This window comes from Paroedura picta, chromosome 12, assembly GCF_049243985.1.
Source record: "Paroedura picta isolate Pp20150507F chromosome 12, Ppicta_v3.0, whole genome shotgun sequence".
Classification (NCBI taxonomy): Eukaryota; Metazoa; Chordata; class Lepidosauria; order Squamata; family Gekkonidae; genus Paroedura; species Paroedura picta.
The window spans coordinates 21,126,806-21,146,141 of NC_135380.1; the positions used below are offsets into that span (position 1 = coordinate 21,126,806).

Sequence of the window (19,336 nt, forward strand, 5' to 3'; positions counted from 1 at the left end):
TCCCCAACACTAATGCTCCCACTAAACCAGTGGTTCTCAACATGGGGGCTGCAACCCCTCGAGGTTTCATTTGGCCCATTCCCAGGGGTCGCTAAGACAGCTTAGCAGCAGTGGCTGCTGCAGGATGCTGGCTTCTTCTGTACTGGCTCAGAGGTTCTGGAAGCTGTGGAGGAGGCCTACTGTAGAGGTCGAGGCATTAGGGCGGTTGAGAACCACTGCCTTAGATACTCTAGCTCCAGAATGTATAGGGTTTTATAGGTCCAAAAACAGACTTTGAATTGTGTCTGGGAATCATGCTAGAAGCCATGAGCAAAATATGTTCCCAGTTCAAGTCAATGTCCTACCTGATGTATTCATCATCAGGAGAAATGTCCAAACAGGCTTCAAAGACAGCCCCACATTACAGTGATGAAGCCCTGTTGCCTACCAACACAGAGTCAACAGAGGCAGGGTCATAGCTGTCCAGAAGAGGATGCAGCTGGCTTACCAACCAAAAGATGCTTCAAAGAACCGATGCCACTTGAATATCCTGCTGCAAAACTCCAAGTGGCATACCTGCTCTTTAAGCAGCAGGCAAAATTCCACCTTCCTGTACTAATCAGTCACTTGCCAACAGTACCTTCATATTGTCTGGATTATGTTTCAGTTGATAATTTATTTAAAACATTTTCTATGTTGCTTTCCACCAAATTCATTAATGACCCCTGCCTGTATAGAATGATGATGTTATCCATTCAGTCGTGTCAGACCCTTGGCGATTCTATAGAAAAATCTTTGCCATGCACCCCTGTCTCTGACTGCTTCTTTTAGTTGGTTCATGGTCATCCCTGTATCAGCTTTGATCGTGTCGAGCCAGCGGATCCTTTGGCGACCATTGACCATGCCGAGCATTAATGATTTTTCTAGCGAGTTTGATCGCATTATGTGTCCAAAGTAAGTGAGCTTTAGCCATAATATCTTCCCCTCTAATGACATAGTTGGTTTGCTCCTCTCTAAAACTATCTTGTTGGTAACTCTGGCTGTCCATGGGATTCACAGCATTCGTCTCCAACACCATAATTCGAAAGCATCTATTCTCCTCCTGTCTTCCTTCATCAGGGTCCAGCTTTAGCATCCATAGATTGTTATGGGGAAGACTGTATAGAATATTCCCAGTCTTTATCTGCCACAGAAAAAAAGACCAGCATTGGAAATCATCAGCACATTGGTGACATCATACCCAAAATGACCTCACTCGGTGGTTACAAGTAGATGTAAATTAGCAGGGGGGGAACCTTGAGAAAAATTTTCAACATTCTTGCACTAAAACTAGATTAGGCATTCTTAATTTGTTTCTGGGAAGGGATTCCATCAGAATAAATGTGCTAATATTCAACTCGGTCTAGGGTTTTCAACTCTGAGTTTAGAAATACCTGGGAATTTGAGGGTGGAGCTTGGAATGGTGGTGGGTAGGGAGTAGGGAGGGGTCTTGAAGGGGTCTAGTGCCACAAGCCCACGTTCCAAAGTCTGAAGGTGAGTCTGAAGATAAAGGGTGGGTAATAAATAAATAAACAACAACAGAGCAGCCATTTCCTCTAAGAGAAGTGGAATAACTATTTCAAATAAATAAAAAAATAAAGAAGTGGTTGATGTATTCTGAAGATCAGTTGTAATTCCAAGAGAGCTTCAGTCACCACCTGGAGTTTGCCAACATTGCCTTGTTCAGCAGCCAAGGTAGGACAAAGAATTGCATAAATTCAGAAAGGAGGTAGAGAAGAAACTTCAGAGTACGTGTTAGAGTGTGGGTATGCAAATCAGAATAAGAACATAAGAGAGTCATTTTTTGTCTGTGGAATGCTGAAAGGTCTGGGAGTTGACAAGCTTAATGGAGTACCTTTCATTTGAGAGAAGGGATGGGCAAAAACCAACTTCAGGAAAGGGAAAAAATAGTGGTCATTTTAGGTGAAAACACAAAGCAAAGAGAGAGAGAGAGAGAGAGAGAGAGAGAGAGAAACCACTGATGGGTCATGAAGGCACCTATTATAATTACTTCCTGGAAGCCCATATTGGCTCCTAGGCAGTGGCAGGGCTCACCTCTGTTCATCAAAGCTGCCAACTCTTTGGCAAGCCTACTAGCAGCTCATTTAACATCAGTGTTAAGTGGCCAGTTTAAAAGCTTAGAGACAGGTCCCTGTTGTGAGTATCCTCTTTTGATTCAGGAGACAACCTGATTTTCTAGTCTTTTGTGTAGCTAAGGATGTTGCCTGGCTACTAGCTGTTGAACATGACTTTGCTAGTCTTCGTCAGGGGATGCCTGAAAGATCAGAGGAAAACAGCCTATGAAATCTGCTTTCTGCCCTTCTGTCTTTTAAAATTTCATAACATCCAGCCCGATGAAGAGCTCTAGCAAGCTCAAAAGCTCTTACAGGTTTTTGTGCCAATTTGGCTGGTCCTAATTAAAGGTATTACTCAGGGTTTGTAGCTGAAATGTAGCCAGCAAAGGAGATTGAAGTCTGGGTTTTTGCAGCTGGTTGGCAAGGAGTAGCTTGGCTGGGGAAGGGTGTCTGTGGACATTCTATTGTTTTTGGAAAGCAATGTGAACTACCATGGACTGGGTGCTTCGAAAAGTCTGCTTGAGATTTCCAACATTGCAGAGAAGAGAAGAGTATCAGTCAGAAGACTCCTCTGTCTTCAGCAAGCCTAACAGCAAGTGATTTTAAGTGCAGTGTTAGATTGTAAACCGTGACTTCTTCAGGTAGTAAAGAGAGACAGTTTTGTGTAGTGGTTAGGACTGCAGATTTCTAATCCGGCTTGCCAGGTTCGATTCTGCACTCCCCCATATGCAACCAGCTGGGTGATCTTGGGCTCGTCACGGCACCGATAAAGCTGTTATGACCGAGCAGTGATATCTGGGCTCTCTCAGCCTCATCCACCTCACAGGTTGTCTGTTGTGGGGAGAGGAAAGGGAAGGCCACTGTAAGGCGCTTTGAGCTTCCTTCGGGTAGAGAAAAGCGGCATATAAGAACCAACTCTTCTTCTTCTAAAAAGTTCCAGCTCTTCAAGTACAGTGTTAATAATGCCAGATCCACAGAGAGGTGTATATGCTCACATGTGCACATGCATTCCCATGAGCACAAAGTGCAACTCAGAAAGGTAGCTGCCACTAAACATTTGAAAAATCACTGTTTTGGACCTTGGCTTGACAGAGGTGGGTGGATGTGTCAAACTTGTGCAGCCAGAAAGCAAGCTGGCAAGCAGAAGTCTGAGAGTCCTGGAATCAGGGCGTGGCTCCCGGTTTCAGCACATGTCTGCAGATTTCTTCTCCAGGCTTTATTTCCTGCCTGTAAACAGAAAAGGCACAAGCTGACGGGGGGAGGGGGGCAAATCCCCCTGCTGTGCTGTTATTTATTTATTATATTCACATGGATAGTTTTATTTTAACATGTGAATCAACATTCTTAGTGGGACTCCATTTCCTGCATGCTCAAGTGGTACAGTCCATTCTGCTTCAAGTTCTTGTATGCATGAAAGAGGACGTAGATTCAAATCTCTCCTTTGCCACAATATTCCCTAAGTGACCTTGACCCAGACCTTACCGTGGTAGGGAGCACAGGGCTCGGCTCAGACAGAGGGAAGAGCATTAAACAGTGTCTGTTGGCCCTTCCCTGCCCCAAGCTAGCCCCAATACACTCAAATCAAAACTCTATAAGAATTCTTCCTTGGACTTGCTGCGTACAGCTTTTAAATGCCGCCTTCCCGGTCATCACCCACTTCCTGCTTCCTTATGTCCAGCTCCCTGTGACTGACAGCCATATTTAATGAGACTAAGGAACATGTCTCCGTTGCCTGGCAATAGGGCCAGTGCTTCTCGGGTGTAATCTCCTGTAGTAGAAGCTGTACCTTTCTATTGCCATGGCAACAGCAGTAGACTCCTACCACATTATCTCTCCTCATTCCCCCCCTACACATTTCAGCATCATCTCCAGCACCATCCCAGCACACCCCAGAGTTTTTGTGAGGGGCAAATTGGATAATTCCACTGCATGGCATCTTGAATTCCCCTCTTGATGGAAAGCAGGAAGCAGACATGATTCCACGAATCCACTGATAAAAACATTTTAAAAGCCCATTTGCTGTATCCACTGATTTTTAACCCTTCGGATCTGTATAGTCAGAACTGAGAGGTCAGAATATTATTCAGGTTTACAATCTCTCCTTTCAGGAAAGAAAATTATACAGAAAATGTCAACTGCTTTACATGTGGTAAACAGTCAATATATTTATAATTAGAAATACTGGTCTCTAGGGCAGGGGTAGTCAAACTGCGGCCCTCCAGATGTCCATGGACTACAATTCCCAAGAGCCCTTGCCAGCATTCGCCAGCGAATGCTGGCAAGGGCTCCTGGGAATTGTAGTCCATGGACATCTGGAGGGCCGCAGTTTGACTACCCCTGCCCTAGGGTGAAGTCCCTGAACTACTCCTTGCTGTGGATTCACCTTGAAGTTGCCTTAAAATGATAAAAAAGAATCCTCAGCTATCAGATCAAAGGTCCATCTAGTTTAGCAGCCGATCATGATGTTCCCAGCCAACAGCACAAGAGGTCTTCCCAACCCTGTTGTTGCACCCGGGAACAAGGAGATATATTCTACTCTGCTACGATGCAAAATGTGAGGCCTAGTTGGGGGAAAATATGCTAAAGAAAGGCTCCTTTGGGTAGAAGATACAGTGACTTTCTCCAGCCTAAACTCAAACACATGCCAATATATAGGGAGATCTGTCCACTGAACGTAAAGGTTCTGTAATAGTAATTCTGGAAATAATAGCCATTGATGGACTTCAGTGTATTTCTTTCACCTCTGTATAGCCACTGCCCAGCCCTTCAATATCTGAGAACACAATTTACAGGTTGAATCCAGCCCCTCTTGTTTTAGAAAAACAATACATCTTACTTTAAAAATATAAAGCCATTTCTTAACTGTTGTTTTGAGAGAAAATTATTTTTGGTGCATAGGTATGTTATAAAAAATAGAGATCAATACAGCTACCTGCCTTTATGTGATACTTTCAAATTAATAGGACATATTTTACATTCTTGATGGGAAAGATCTTTATATCATGCTTTAGAGCAGTGGTCCCCAACCTTTTTATCACCGGGGACCAGTCAACACTTGACAATTTTACTGAGGCCTGGGGGAAGAGTCTTTTCCCAAGGGACATCGCCGCTGCCACCGGAGCCCCTGCTCCACTTGTTTTCCCGCCGGCGCCCCTGACTTCCCGCCGTGCACTGGGGGGTGCTGCCAGCAGCAGATGCACAGTGCTACGCCAAGGGGGAGCCCCAGCCATGCCGGCCACTGGAGAGTACCAAAGGTGAGGCGGCGGCAGAGTGGCAGGGCAGCCCCCGAGGCAGCAGCCGGGGAGGAGGACGAGGAGGAGCCATGGCCCGGTACCGAATGATCCATCGGACCGGTACTGGTCCCTGGACCGGGGTTTGGGGACCACTGCTTTAGTGTGTTCAAACCATTTCACATCCATTATCCTGGTAATCTTTACATCGATCCTGTAAAGGAAGGCACTGTGGTACAGAAAGGGACTGAGGTTATAAGAAAGACACTTGCCTCAGGCACCTTAACTGGCCTTCAGATCACTGCAGGCATATGTCCTCTAAGTTATAGTGTTAACCACTACACAACACCAGCTCTGTGTTCCCAGATAACATTTCTCTTTTGCACACTGATTTTGTGTTATTGATTTCTCTTTATCTGGATTTATAGCTCACCCTTTTTCTTATAATGAATGCTACTTTATGGATAGTTACAGCTGGAAGGCTGCGATTATGATGGTTGTTGACCCCCCCCTCTCCCGTGCAGGTAACTGATAGCCTGATATGGAATTCAATTTCTTATCCTCTCACTTTCATTACCAATATTAGAGTGGAGCTTTTGATTTTCATTTCAAGCCAGTCTGTGTGAACAGAGATAAGACCTTATTCTGCCCCAAGCTAAGTTTCGGTACTCGTCCTCTTTACAATGCACATCACTTCACTTCTCTCAGTGTGCAGCTCTTATCGCAAAGGTAGCTTCCTTGCTTTCTGGTGGATTTATTAGGCCACCAGGGGGTTAAGTTCCAATCAGCTGAATTCTGACCAAAAAGGGGAGGCGTGGGGGGCTGCCAGCAAGACAGCTATAAATACAAGTGCCTTCTTCTCCGCACAAAGGGAGGCATCACAGGCGGAAGAATTTGACAGGAAAGAACTGTGATCTTGCCACAGGAAGTGCTCACGTTGCTAGGAAGAAGGGGGAAAATCAGAGCAATTATCTGGTAAAACGGGAGAGAAGAAGCCCATTTATCCAGGCAGCATGGGGAAGTCAGCCTTTGCTCCTGCCTAAGTGGCGCTTCCTTTGGAGAAAGGCTTCAAACTTTGCTCCCTGGAGAGGTAGGATTCATGTGTCATTGCTTTTGACGGAGAGGGAGAGGACCTTCCAGAACAGACATGGGGCCAATGATTAATGAGAGCTAGCATGATTCTGGGCTTGAGAAAACCAAGTTCAGTTCCCTGCTCTGCTCTGCATCTCACTGGGTGGCCTTGGACAAGTCATGTTCTCCCAGCCTAATGCTACCTCCCTAGATTAGTTTGAAAAGAAAATGAGCTGTTTCCCTGGAAGCTGAGCTTTCGTTGAATAATAAGAGCCGTAGCTGCCTGAAACTTCATTCTTTGGTCTCAAAGCGGGCCGCCACCCCCAATCTCACGTGCCTAAAGGTTGGTCCTAGTAGTGTAGGAAATACAACACATTGCAGAGGGATGCTATATTACTAGTTCACGTACCCTGGTGATATTTTTGTCCGAATGGAGAAGCCAGTGGTGGGCTCTCAGCAGACTCTATGAGATTTATTCAACAGTTCAACACCTTTTAGCCACTGACTCAGCGCAACTTTCTGCACAGCAGAGTTCAACTGGTTTTTCAGTCATTTCTTAAATAAATTACGCAGATGGAGGAGAAGAGAGTCATCTCTCTATCCCAGGGAACTATTGCTCTGCAGGAGGGACAAGATGTTCTGACAAAGGACATTCAACATCCTCAAGAGTTGCCATTCCCAGTATTCTCGAGGGAAAGCCATAAGAGTGAAACTAGGTTTGGCAAATCCAGCCTCGGAAATACTTGGAGATTTGTGGGTGGGGGCCTGCAGAAGGGGGATTTGGGGAGGGATTTTACCAAGACCCATTGGTACACCATGGCGTTTGCCCTCCAACGTTGTACATGATGTCATAGTACCACCACATTGGTCAAACCTCACCTGGAGTACTGTGTGCAGTTCTGGAGGCCTCTCATCAGAAAGGATGTGGACAAAATTGACAGGGTGGAGGGGAGTGACAAGGGCTTGAGACCAAGCCCTATGAGGAAAAGTAAGAGATTTGGGAATGTTCAACCTAGTAGAGAGGAGGTTGAGAGGGGACATGATGGCTCTCTTGAAGTATCTGGAAGGCCACTTGGAGGAGGGCAGGGAGTGGTTCCTGTTGGCAGCAGAGGAGAGAACCTGCAGTAATGGCTTTAAACTATATGTCGAACAATAACTTAGCATGGATGCTCTTGGTTGATCCTGCATTGAGCAGGGGGTTGGACTGGATGGCCTGTATGGTCCCTTCCAACTCTATGATTCTATGATTTGCTCCATGGGAAATGCTCTCTGTAGCCTAGAGATAGTTTTAATTCCAGAACTCCAGGTTCTGCCTGAAGGCTGGCAATGTAAAGTGAAACAGAGGTGCTGTAATGCCAATATAGCAAATCAGTCATATGGTTTAAGCTCTCTGTTTTCTTCTCTGAATCCCAGCTATTTGTACAATATTCTTTGAGCAATGCAAGCAATCTGGCCTCTAGTCTGACACCTACATAGTTAAACTGGAAGAGCAAAGAAAAGGGGCGAGGGAGCTCTCAGTGGGGAATGATTCATCCAGTGCCTCTCCCCAAGACAAAGGGGGTGAACAGGCTTGTCCTCTCCTGATAAGTACCTCACCCTGCCAAGTCAGTGCTTCTTGTGAATATACAGGACTCTTGTTTTTTTGTGCCAGAACCAAGCTGCATAGAAAGCCAGATGGGCCATCCACTTCTGCCCCAACGTGTCAGGCCTGCTAAGGTGGCGGCAGCCAAGGGCTTGTCTTTCAGAGAGTGGCTTTGATTTTGACTTAATTACGCCAGATTCACTCTTTTCTTTCCCCCCCACCCTAATTTTGGCCCAGACATTCAATAGGAATAGGACCCAGTTGATCCTGGATTAATGCTAATAACAAATTACATTGGCTACATGGAAAATGAAGTCCACATTTCATTAGCACCTCTTCTGCTGTTTAACTGCTGGACAGGAAAACCCATGACTCTGACACAAGAGTTGGTTTGTTCATTGAAATAATGCAATGATTGTTCCAAAGCCAAAGCTCCTTCTGAGGTTGCAGTGCCTTGTCTTGTGTATCCTTCTTTGCTCTCTGACTAAAGTAATTTGTGTGCTATCATGGAAAGCTGAAACCAGCTAGGAAGTTGGCCTAGCTGTGGAAACGCATGCATATATTTTGATGTGAGCATTGTAGGCATCTATCAAGTTAGCTGCCCGTGGTGTGCATAATGCTGTTATTGCTCCCCACATCCCCAAGCAATGAAATGTTCCAGAAGTACTCTTGGATGAGAATGCTCAGGAGACTTATGGACTCTTTGTAAGGCCTTCTTGGTTTAAAAAAACCATATGTAGGACCCAGTTAAGGCTAAGAGGCATTCCTACATGGCAGGCACTCTACTACCCACACTGAATTACTCCCAAGGGGGAGACTCTTCAAGTTTAGCCAACTCACAACTGTTTTTACAAAACTCCTGTTACACGTAATACTGCCCTTTCCTCTTAGGGCTAGAAATCCACATGAACATGGATTGTGGATCTTCTCCACTTTCCCCTACACCCAGCAGCCCCTTCTGAGTCTGGGAAAGTTTATTCACAGGACTCAGGACTTGTAGAATAATTACCATATGGTTCAGTGGGTTACAGTGAGGATGGGACAAGTGTGAAATCGTTCCCTCCTTTCTGTTTGAACAGCAGAGAAGTACTGATAAGGAGAGACAGGATGGAGTATTTTTTGTCCTTTTCCCCCTCCTCACTGCAACCCACCATCCCTTCCATGGTTGCTACTCCAAGTGATGCCATGACCCTGCAAATCAAGGGGAAAGTGGGAAAGATCTGTCTCCAATGGCACCTTCCACTAACTCCTCACTGGATTCAACCTCTCATTCAGGAACATAGATTTATTTATTATTTATCATAAGGCAGGTGTGTAATCTAGCGAGGATATCTTAAGATGGCCTGGCTGCCAGGCAAGGGACATTTGAAAGTTGTTTGCCATTGCCTGACCCCACTTAATTACCATGACATTCCTTTGAAGTTGCCCTTCCAAGTGTTAGCCAGGGCTGACCCCACTTCACTACTGAGATCTGACGGGATTGTTCTTGCCTGGACCATTCAGGTCCCTCTCCAAACAATTAGCTCCCATTGAGGAAACCTCAGGCATTAAACAACATTCTTTTTTTTCCTGTGACTCCTACCAGATATAACTTTAGGTAAAGCCATAGCAATAGGTTGCTCTCAGGCAACAAAATGACAATAATATACCTTTCTTCATCCTCCGCTCCACATCCAGAACAGTTTGGGGACTGTTGCTAAGTTATCTTCAGTGATTTTTTCCCCTCAGCAAACTATTCCATGAAAGGCTGGACGTGACCCTTTAAAAATAAAAAAGTGTGACGTTTTCCTACAGACTGCAAACAGATTGCAGTGTGGTTTAGTAAATTTCACCGTGTCCCTTGTTAGATGTGGAGCTAAGGGAAGGAACTGCCACCTGGCAGGAATTGTCCGGTTCTGTTTCCCCCTGGGTTTCTGGTTCAACAACAGTTTCTTGGTGCTAATTATTGCTTGGGAACATTCACTGCAATTACTGCCATCATTTCAGACTCATCCCCAGATAGAAATATAGCACTGCTTGTAAAACACACACACACACCACAGAAGCCGATTGTTCCAGGTCCTCCTTCCCCTCCACCAGTCGGGTAAAAGCTGTCTGAGAAAGTGATTCCTTCAATAGCATAGCAACTTGTTTGTAAAAAACAGGTAACATGGCGTGGGGCAAACTCGGGCAGTAGGGATGACTTATGAGGAAGAAGGCTACGGTTGGAGGGGGAGTTGACAGTCAGTACTCTTAGCAGATTCATGACAAGCCGTTATTCAACTGGCAAAGCATTTTCTACAATTGTATTCCTGTGCTGTTAATTAATTTATTATATTTCTATGCCACCGCTCCCGGCACAGCTTAGAAGCAGCAGTATAGAAATAGAATTAATAATTAATTATATATGACAAGCTTTGCCTTGTTGAATTTCTGTAGGTCAGGCGAAAGAACAAAAGTACTGCTAGGAACAGGGGAAAGGTTTACAGCTCAATCTGAAGGCTCCACTCTCCAGCCATGTGAAAATTAGTTGGGGGTATTTAGCAATGAGGCACATTCTTATCAGTCCTTACTTAAGGGTTCTACTCTATTTAAAGATTTTACTACAGATGAGATCAGAGCTGATTCTTGATGGTCTTGTAGGCCTCACACCATCTTGGACAGGGCAGAAATCAGTTTTTGTTCTCCTCCTGTTGGCTACTGACCATTCTAGGGAAATACTATGACATTTACAGGCGAGAATTAAGCCATGAATGCCAGAGGCTGCCTTTTCCAAGGCTGTAGAATGTTCCCATTTATACCAGTACTACAGGTGAGAGCAGGTGAATCTGACAGTGAATCTGACAGAGCTTGTAAGACCCACCTAAAAATGATGCTTATATTTTTCTGTTTTGCTTCCCTAGCAATCTTTTCAAAACTATTGTCCATCAACTAGGATTAAAACTGGAGGTTGTTTTTCGTTTTTGCTGAACGAAGGCTTATAAAAAAAATGATCCAGCTCAAAAGCTTCAGAATGTGAGACCTTTCTATTTTTGCAGCAATTAATTGCTTTTTAATGGGCTAACCACACTTTCCCAGTGTGGGAACAAAGGCCACATGTGAAGCAAAAGGTAGGGATGAGTAGATTTCCCTTGCCTGTTTTCCAGAATTACTTGCTGTGCTGCATTCCACTCCTCCCCAATGCCAGTTTAATTAGAAGAAATTCCCAAATTAATTCCAGAATTGGATCATGCGCAGTTTGCTACAGCTTTCAGTTTTTCTTCCTGTACTGCTGATACACACATACTGATAAAACACGGCTTAAAAGGCAAACTTGATCTGACTGTACATATGATTGTATAATGATTCTTCTCAGGTGGTGCTTCATAGATGTACATGTATTTCCGTGAAGTGTCCCCCCCCCCGCCCTTCCTTCAATGAGCAGAGGAGAACAGACATGATTCACCCTCCCTCATTTTATCTTCACAGAGGTAGGGGAGCCTCAGAATGACTGGCCCAAGGTCACACACAAATTGAATGGCAGAATGGGAATTTGTACCTGACTCTCATAAATTCTAGAGCCCAATGCACTGGTTGTCTCCTGCTTCTGTGTACTGGTGAAACACTGCACAAAAAGAATCTTGTTATGAGTACATGTACAACATCAAATTTGTCCTTTTCAGGGCTTTATCACTGCACACTGGAAACATACAATGGAAGGAAATGAATGTAATGGCAAACTTTGTAAGAATAGCATTCTACAAAATTTGGAAATGAAACCTAAAACAATGGAGACAACTAAATTAATGTTCCTGAAACACAGAAGAGAGGAGGAGGAGGAGGAGGAGGAGGAGAAGGAAAAGAGTTGGTTCTTTTATGCCACTTTTCTCTACCCGAATGAGGCTCCAAGCAGCTTAACATAAGTGCCTGCTGATCAGACCAGGGGCCTCTCTCTAGCCTAATAGAGGCCAAGGCCCTCCCCTGCTGCTGTCTCCCAACTCTGGTATTCAAAGGTTTGTTGCTCCTGGATATGGAGGTTCCCATGATGAATGTCTCCTCCATTAATCAGTTTAACCCCTTTTTAAAGCTATTTGTGTTCATGGGCACCACTACCTGCCCTGTCAATCAATTCCACAGTCTAATCACTCTCTGTTAAAAATTATTTCCTTATGTTCAGACCTTGTCAGCATATATTTAAAATAAGGGATTTGTTCAGGTGTGCATCTCCTTACCTATCAATTGCCACATGGTTGCTCATTCCTCCTGTAGCTTCTCAAAATCTGCTTTGGTTTTCACCATCCAGAATACTTTAGTATCATCTGCAAACTTGGCTGCAATGCTGCTCAGCCCCAATTCCAAATCATTTATGAACAAACTAAATAGCACCAGCCTCAACACTGATCCCTGTAGGACCCCCCTGCCCATTTTGCTCCACTGAACTGGTCCATTTATTCTCTGTTTCTTTCCCATTTAACCAACTTTTAGTCCACAAGAAGACACGATTGCTAAGCTTATTCAGGTGGATTTGGTGAGGTGCCTTATCAAAAGCTCAAAGAACTCCCTTAGTAGAAGCCATGTAAACTTTCCCTATGCAGGCCTTGTTCCTGTATGTGCTTCACAATTCTGTCTTTAATAACAGTTTCTACTCATTTACACAGATGTTAAGTCAATTAGCCTGTCATTCCCTGGATTCCTTCTGGACCCCTTTTTAAAATTGGGGTGACATTTGATGTTTACCAGCCATTGCAGAAGCCAATTTACCAACAACTTTTGTATATGAGTTAAAAAAAACAAAACAAAACAGAAAACCTCCAGATACTGGTTTCCAGTTTGCTTATGTAGTCCTCATTACTTCATCTTGACTCAGTTCTTCTGACACCCTTGCGTGAAACCTTGGCTCTGTCATGGGTATGTTTTTGGTCTTCTACTCCTCAGATTCTGTCGCTGCTTACCTTTTTGTTTTGCCAGAACTTTATTTCTTTCTGTGCACAAATTGGGTGGAATCTGCTTTTTAAAAGAAGTATCTTTACCTTTTACGGCCTCCATGACTCTCCCGCATCCCCCTCTCTCTCATTTTCCTGAATTGGTTTAGGTTCTTTTAAAATAAATTTACAACATTCATCCTTTTACCTTCCAGCCTCTTCCATAGGTTAATTGTGATGAAAAAGTACTTTGTTATTTTGCATTGTTAATTGCATGGGAGCTTTGCTACTAGAAAGTGAATAACAGACTTCTGCCCTTCATTTTCCCACGCTAGCATTATTAGCATTCCCCTTCGGTACCTTCAACCTTTCAAAGGCCTGCTTTCAGACTAATAAGATTATTTTATCATTTGCAGTTGAGGTTGCCAGCTGTTTTTCTGGCAAGGCTCCTATAACTCTTCCAGCATCATCAGAAATCAGCAGTTCGAACTAGCACTGGCCTAAGAATTCAGAATGGGAAGAAGCATCACCTATTGATTTATGCTGGTTAGGTAGCTGTCAAAAGGTCTGCCAGGGAAAATGTTTGCAACCATAGTTATTACACCAGAGGTAAACCGTGGGACAGAGAAAGAGAGATGTGTCCAAGGCTACCTTTTCAGTTTATAACCGGATTTGCTTTTGGATCTGAACCTACATGAGGTTTTCCAGATTCCCGTACAAAAAGTTCATCTGTGAAGCTACAAAAAGCTTGCTTCTTCCCCCAAACTGGCTCTGCTGAAATCTGGCAATATATTTTCATCTGTACACCTGGCAAAAGCTTATTCTGCCAAGCTGCAATCTGGAGAGTAGTTCTCAAACTACTGACTAGGCAGTACCCACAGCTTTTTCTGCCCAGCCCTTCCCCTTTCTGTTGCCTCCCTCCCTCCCCCCCCCCACCACTGCAGAAAGCAGGCCTTCAGAGGTGCTGTACAGCAGGCAGGGCTGGGAAAGTTATGGTTGTTGCATCTCTACTTAACTGGTAGTTTTAAAGTGACAGTGTGAAGCTCCAGTTTGACAGCATGGACATATCCACCACCAGAGTTGTCAGGTCCTCCCCAACCACTGGTGGAGGAGGGGAGGTTGCGTTGCCACCTCCATGTTGGGAAACTTCTGGAAATTTGGAGCTGGAGCCTGGGAAGGACCAGGACCTCAGTGGGGTACAATCCCATTGAGCCCACCCTCCAAAGCATCAATTTTCTCAATGGGAAATGATCTCTGTAGTCTAGAGATGAGCTGTAAGTCCAAGGGATCCTCAGATCCCACCTGGAGGCTGGCATCCTTATTTACATGCTGTCTCCCCTCACATTTCATCTGACAAGCCCTGAAAGAGCATGTGCACTGAGAGAGCGAGAGAGACACCTGTTCATACATGTCCATACTCAACTTCCACCCTCGGCAGATTGTTAAAATAAATCATAAACAATCCATTTGTGAGCATCTAGAAGACAATTGGATAATTACACACAGTAACCTAGATTACTTAAGGACAAATCGAGCCAAACCTGATCTCCTCCTTTGAGAAGACAACTGGTTTGGTTGGCAATTCTTAATGTAATAATGGTTAAGATTTCTTAACTCTTGGAGTTCCACGTGACCTCAGCACAATACAGTTTTTCTCTTTTTGTGCTCTGCCTCAAAGCATGTTCACAGCATCCTTCTTTACAGCTCTGGAGCTGAGAAACCTTATTTAATGTTGCTACTGTAAGCACTCTTACACAGTAGGACTTCAATTTAAGTGTGTGCTTACGGTAGCAACCTTACATAAGGTTCCTTCATAGCTGTGAAAAAAAGATGCAGTCAGCAGCTTCTTCTGTTTGCTTTCTTCCTAAGTCCTATAATTGCTCCTCTTCCCTCCTCTATTGTACAGCAGAAGGAGAGTCCGGCTAGCTCTGGCAAGTGGGAGGGGAGGGTGAATGGCAGGACCAGGAAATGAACAGTGCAAGAAAAGCTCACTGCTGACTTCTCTTTGTAGCTTTTAAAGGACACAGGAAGGTTCAGTGGGTTGCAACCTGGCAACTGTTAAGTCCCATTGATTTTAACAGAAGCGTGTGCTTCACATATTTCATTGGGAGAGCTAAGCATTTTAGTTCTGTCTACCTTAAACTCCCATGCTGTCCTGGCCTCAAGCCCTGCTGTCTATGCTGCACACCTACAAATGGGAGGTGGCTGGTAACCAGAGACAGGGCATTTTTGTTGGCAGCCCCTCACATGTGGAATGACCTGATCCTCAAGGCATGCCTGGGACTTGCTCTACTGTCTTTTAAACCCAAGCGCCTTATTAAGAAGTTTCTTCCAGTGGCTGTTTGATGCTGTGTCTATGGTTTGTTTTTAATATTTATAATTGAAGTTGTTGTGTTTATGGTTTTGTGGCATTGATTTGCTTGTGAGTGGCCTTGAACAGGTTTCCAGAGAAGCAGAATATGAATTCTCTAAATAAATATTACATTATACCATACAGGCTCTTTGTACATTGGAGTTGCTCAGACTTGGAATTTATGACATCCATATTCAAATATTGCATTGCTCATACCGCCGTGCCAAGGCAGCTCCTGGGAATTTGTTTTCTTTTTTTAAAGCAGCTTATTTCCACGTTGGAACAAGTCCTAAAGGCACGTGTTGGATACAGGAGTATCTCAGGAATCTGGCTGTTGAATTCACTTCCATTGGCTGATATCTGAAAAGCCCCTCCTCCCAAATATATTATTGCATGACACTTCACTTCTCTGTGTGGTAGGGCATTTTAGGGGAAACAGCATTCTATAAACAGTCAGCTTTCTTGTGTGAAGTCAAGATACATGATGTTTTTGTGATCCATACGGACAAAATGTACAGGTTGAACAGGTAAGCATGCAGACTGACAGTTTGGTGTAGTGGTTGGGAGTGTGGACTTCTAATCTGGTGAGCCGGGTTCGATTCTGTGCTTCCCCACATGCAGCCAGCTGGGTGATCTTGGGCTCGCCATGGCACTGATAAAGCTGTTCTGACCGAGCAGTAATATCAGGGCTCTCTCAGCCTCACCTCCCTCACAAGATGTCTGTTGTGGGGAGAGGAAAGGGAAGGTGACTGTAAGCCGTTTTGAGACTCCTTTGGGTAGAGAAAAGTGGCATAGAAGAGCCAGCTCTTCTTCTTCTTCAGTAATATAAGGGCTCTCTCAGCCTCACCCACCTCACATGGTGTCTGTTGTAGGGAGAGGAAAGGGAAGGCGACTGTAAGCTGCTTTGAGACTCCTTCAGGTAGAGTAAAGCGGCATATAAGAACCAACTCTTCTTCTATTTGTATTTCTAGGAGAATCAATTTCTTCCCAAGCCCAGTAAACACTGCACTCCTGCTGGGGCATGCAAACCAACTGTGAAATCTCACACCACCTTCTCCTCTTTTGCTGGCTACATCATTCCATTACCTAAAAAGGTTTCCTATCCAGTCCTAGCAGCTAGCCTTCAGCAACCAGTTGGAAAACAGCAGTGACAGGTCAGGAAGCATCCTTAACTAATTAGCTACCAAAGCCTTTTCTCTTAATGGCCGCAACACTGTACAATACGTATACAGCAGATACCTCAAACATCACTTTGGAGCTAAACGTTCAGAGGGTACAATTGTGATATACAAGCTCACACCCCATACACTTTTTGAGTGACGCTTGTTTTCAGATTTCTCCCAGCTTATACAATATGCCACCTGCTTAATATGCACACTCCAGAAGCCTGCAGCATTTCAGTGAACCATGTAATATGTCATTGTCTTATTGCACAAATGCATACTATCTGCATGCCAATTTTATGCCATGCACATGCAATGTATCATAAAAATAGTTCTTCAGCATAACTGAGGCATCTGGTCAGATCACATTGCTTCTAGTTGTAGGCACAGGAACAGCCAAACTATCTTGTACACAATGGAGCATATGATGCACTCTGTGATGTTGCAGGATGCGGGTATTTTAGCCCCCGCCTACATACACATGCTTGCCCATTGGACATCTTCATGCTTTCTCCAGCTCCCTTCACACATGCTTTTGCATGTGTCTCTCTCCCCACCTGAGATTTGTACTGCACTAAACTTCCAAACAACAAAACATTCCCCCTCCTTCCATGCCTGGTTGGCCACAGGCCTCTTCCCTCCCTAGCTCCATCTGTTCAGAATCTGTCCCTTCCGAAGCTTGCGATGTACTCTCTGGCACTGACACCTGCAAGGAGCCGTCTGCTCTGTCAACCCATTGTGTGGGAGGACTCCCGCTCTTCAGATGGCTCTGGATTCAGAAAGAATTAATTAAGCCCAGAAGAGAAAAAGAGAAGCAAGAACAATGACAGAGTCTCAGTGACATGGTGGCGTAGAGGGCTTAGCTGCCAATGTCTTGGTGGGAATTAGACTGGTGTAGCTTCAGGGGCAACGTCTGAACCGGACAGCGAGCAAAGGGTCAGACATGGCATGTTTCTATGGGTACCTCACCATTCCTGGTTGCATAAGTATTTTCCCAATGAGCCAAACAGTATCCCCTCCCCAGGACTGTTTCAGGTCAGAAAAATGGAAAGGGGGGGAAGGGGAACGTCCCTTCTCTGTATTCATTCTATCTTAATCAGGTTCTTCATGCACAGGAATAAGAAGAACCCAGATTTCACGTCTGACTGCTATAGAGAATGAAGGCACCAGGTCCAACTTGTACATTCTGTAATGTGCGAATTGGCCCATATGTTGCTCTTAATGTATGTCAACAATACAAATGCAAAAGACAGAACAAAGAATTACAATGATGAAGGAGAGTAATGCCTGGAAATCTTGTCCCTACATGAGTATGAATGCAATTTTAGGATTCTAGAATGTTCCAGTACTTCCCATACTGGATTCCTCAGACCCCTAATCTCCCTCTTTTCATGCCTCCTTTTGTCACTGTTCCACTTTCTGTCTCTTCCAATCCTAGGAGCCGAACTGGTCGGATCATGGAGCTGTTATCCACCCCACACAGCATTGAGATCAACAACATCACATGCGACTCATTCCGGATCTCCTGGGCGATGGATGTTGGAGACCTGGACAGAGTCACCCACTACTTCATTGACCTGAATAAGAAGGAGAACAAGAACTCCAATAAATTCAAACACAGGGTGAGCAAGCCATAATGACACATAACGGTGGGGAGGGTTGGGACAAAGTACTCTTTCTAATGCACATTTTTATTTAATAATCCCTTCAGCCAATAAGAATTCTTCCCTCTCTGCTCCAGATGGCCAGTGGAGGTTTAGTGTCTTCAGTGGAAATGTGGATCACACACCAGCTACCAGTTCCATACGGTGCAGCTGTTTCTGTCCTCTGGGCCCCATTAACATCTGGCAACAACTGCATATCTCCCTTGGAAGACTCTGGATGTATCTATACCAAAACTGAAATAGGAATTTAATTATTTGAAAATTTGGTTAGGCTTTAAGATGCCTCTAGGCTCCTGATTTATTTTATTGCCACAGAATAAAAAAGGTACTCATCTGGAATCTGGATCAAATCTAGTTTAATAACAATTCCCTCTGTTCTCTTTGGGACTGTAGTTCTTTTGAAGGAGGGAAGAAGCATTTTAAAAAACAGTGGACTCTTACCAAACTATAGCTTCTAGGGTTCTTGGGTTCTTGGGTGAAGAAACAGGAGTACTTAACCTGAGCAAAATTGACACAGGCATTTCCCATATGGGGACAGACTTGCGCTGTGCCCCTGTTGTTGCTGCAGTTGCCAATACAGTGCAGCAGCAATGGGGAAAGGTATCTCTCTCTAGTCTAATAAAATGGGCAAGAAGAGACTTTAAAAACTCCAAAACTCTGAATTCTGATAACATGATACAGAGATTTTTATAACAATATTAAATTGCTGATAGAACCCAAAATCCTCCCCTGCTAGCAGATACAGGACTGCCATCTGAACTTTCCTACTCACATAGCAATGATCCAGACTTGGTGGCAATCTTTCACAAAACTCTGAAGCAAATCAGATTTGGAAAAGTTCAGAGAAACGACAGGGAATACCCAGGAGGTGTATAAATGCACCACAATCCTGTGTCACGAACCTAAGGGCAACCCAAAGGAATGCACAAAACAGGCTGTGGCATCTCTTAAAGAAAAGTCCAAAAGCTGTTAATTCAAGTCCATAGAGAGCAAGAACCAACATGATAGGTGAGCATTGCTGAAAACAGGGATCTCAGGTACAACCAGGGTTCATATAGACAATCCCCTGTTCCCCCCTTCACATACCAAAAGCAAGCCAAACTATTCCCATCACGGGTTGGCTTATATCATCAAAGAGAGAACCAAACAGAGCATTCGCACCCAGGTAACATGAAGCCAGCAACACAGGAAGAACTCAAATAACACTCCAGAGGAAGGAGTAGGATAGCGACTTGGGAACCCAATGCGAAACAGGAGGGGGCTAGGCAGCCCCAGAGAACCAGGAAACCAGAATAAACAC

The 19,336-nt window shown here is 44.4% G+C and overlaps 1 protein-coding gene across 5 annotated transcripts in view; it reads left to right on the top strand.

The window, feature by feature from the left end:
• PHYHIP (phytanoyl-CoA 2-hydroxylase interacting protein) overlaps positions 1-19,336 on the top strand; it is a 47,481-nt gene that overhangs the window by 12,453 nt on the left and 15,692 nt on the right. For 4 of the 5 annotated variants that reach the window (XM_077305381.1, XM_077305380.1, XM_077305382.1 and 1 more), the window contains one exon: positions 17,811-17,994. In XM_077305381.1, the coding sequence (XP_077161496.1) occupies positions 17,830-17,994 (165 nt within the window). In that variant the 5' untranslated portion in view covers positions 17,811-17,829. Of the gene's footprint in view, positions 1-16,240; positions 16,364-17,810; positions 17,995-19,336 lie in introns of those variants that run through there. The other variant, XM_077305384.1, reaches the window with a different exon arrangement.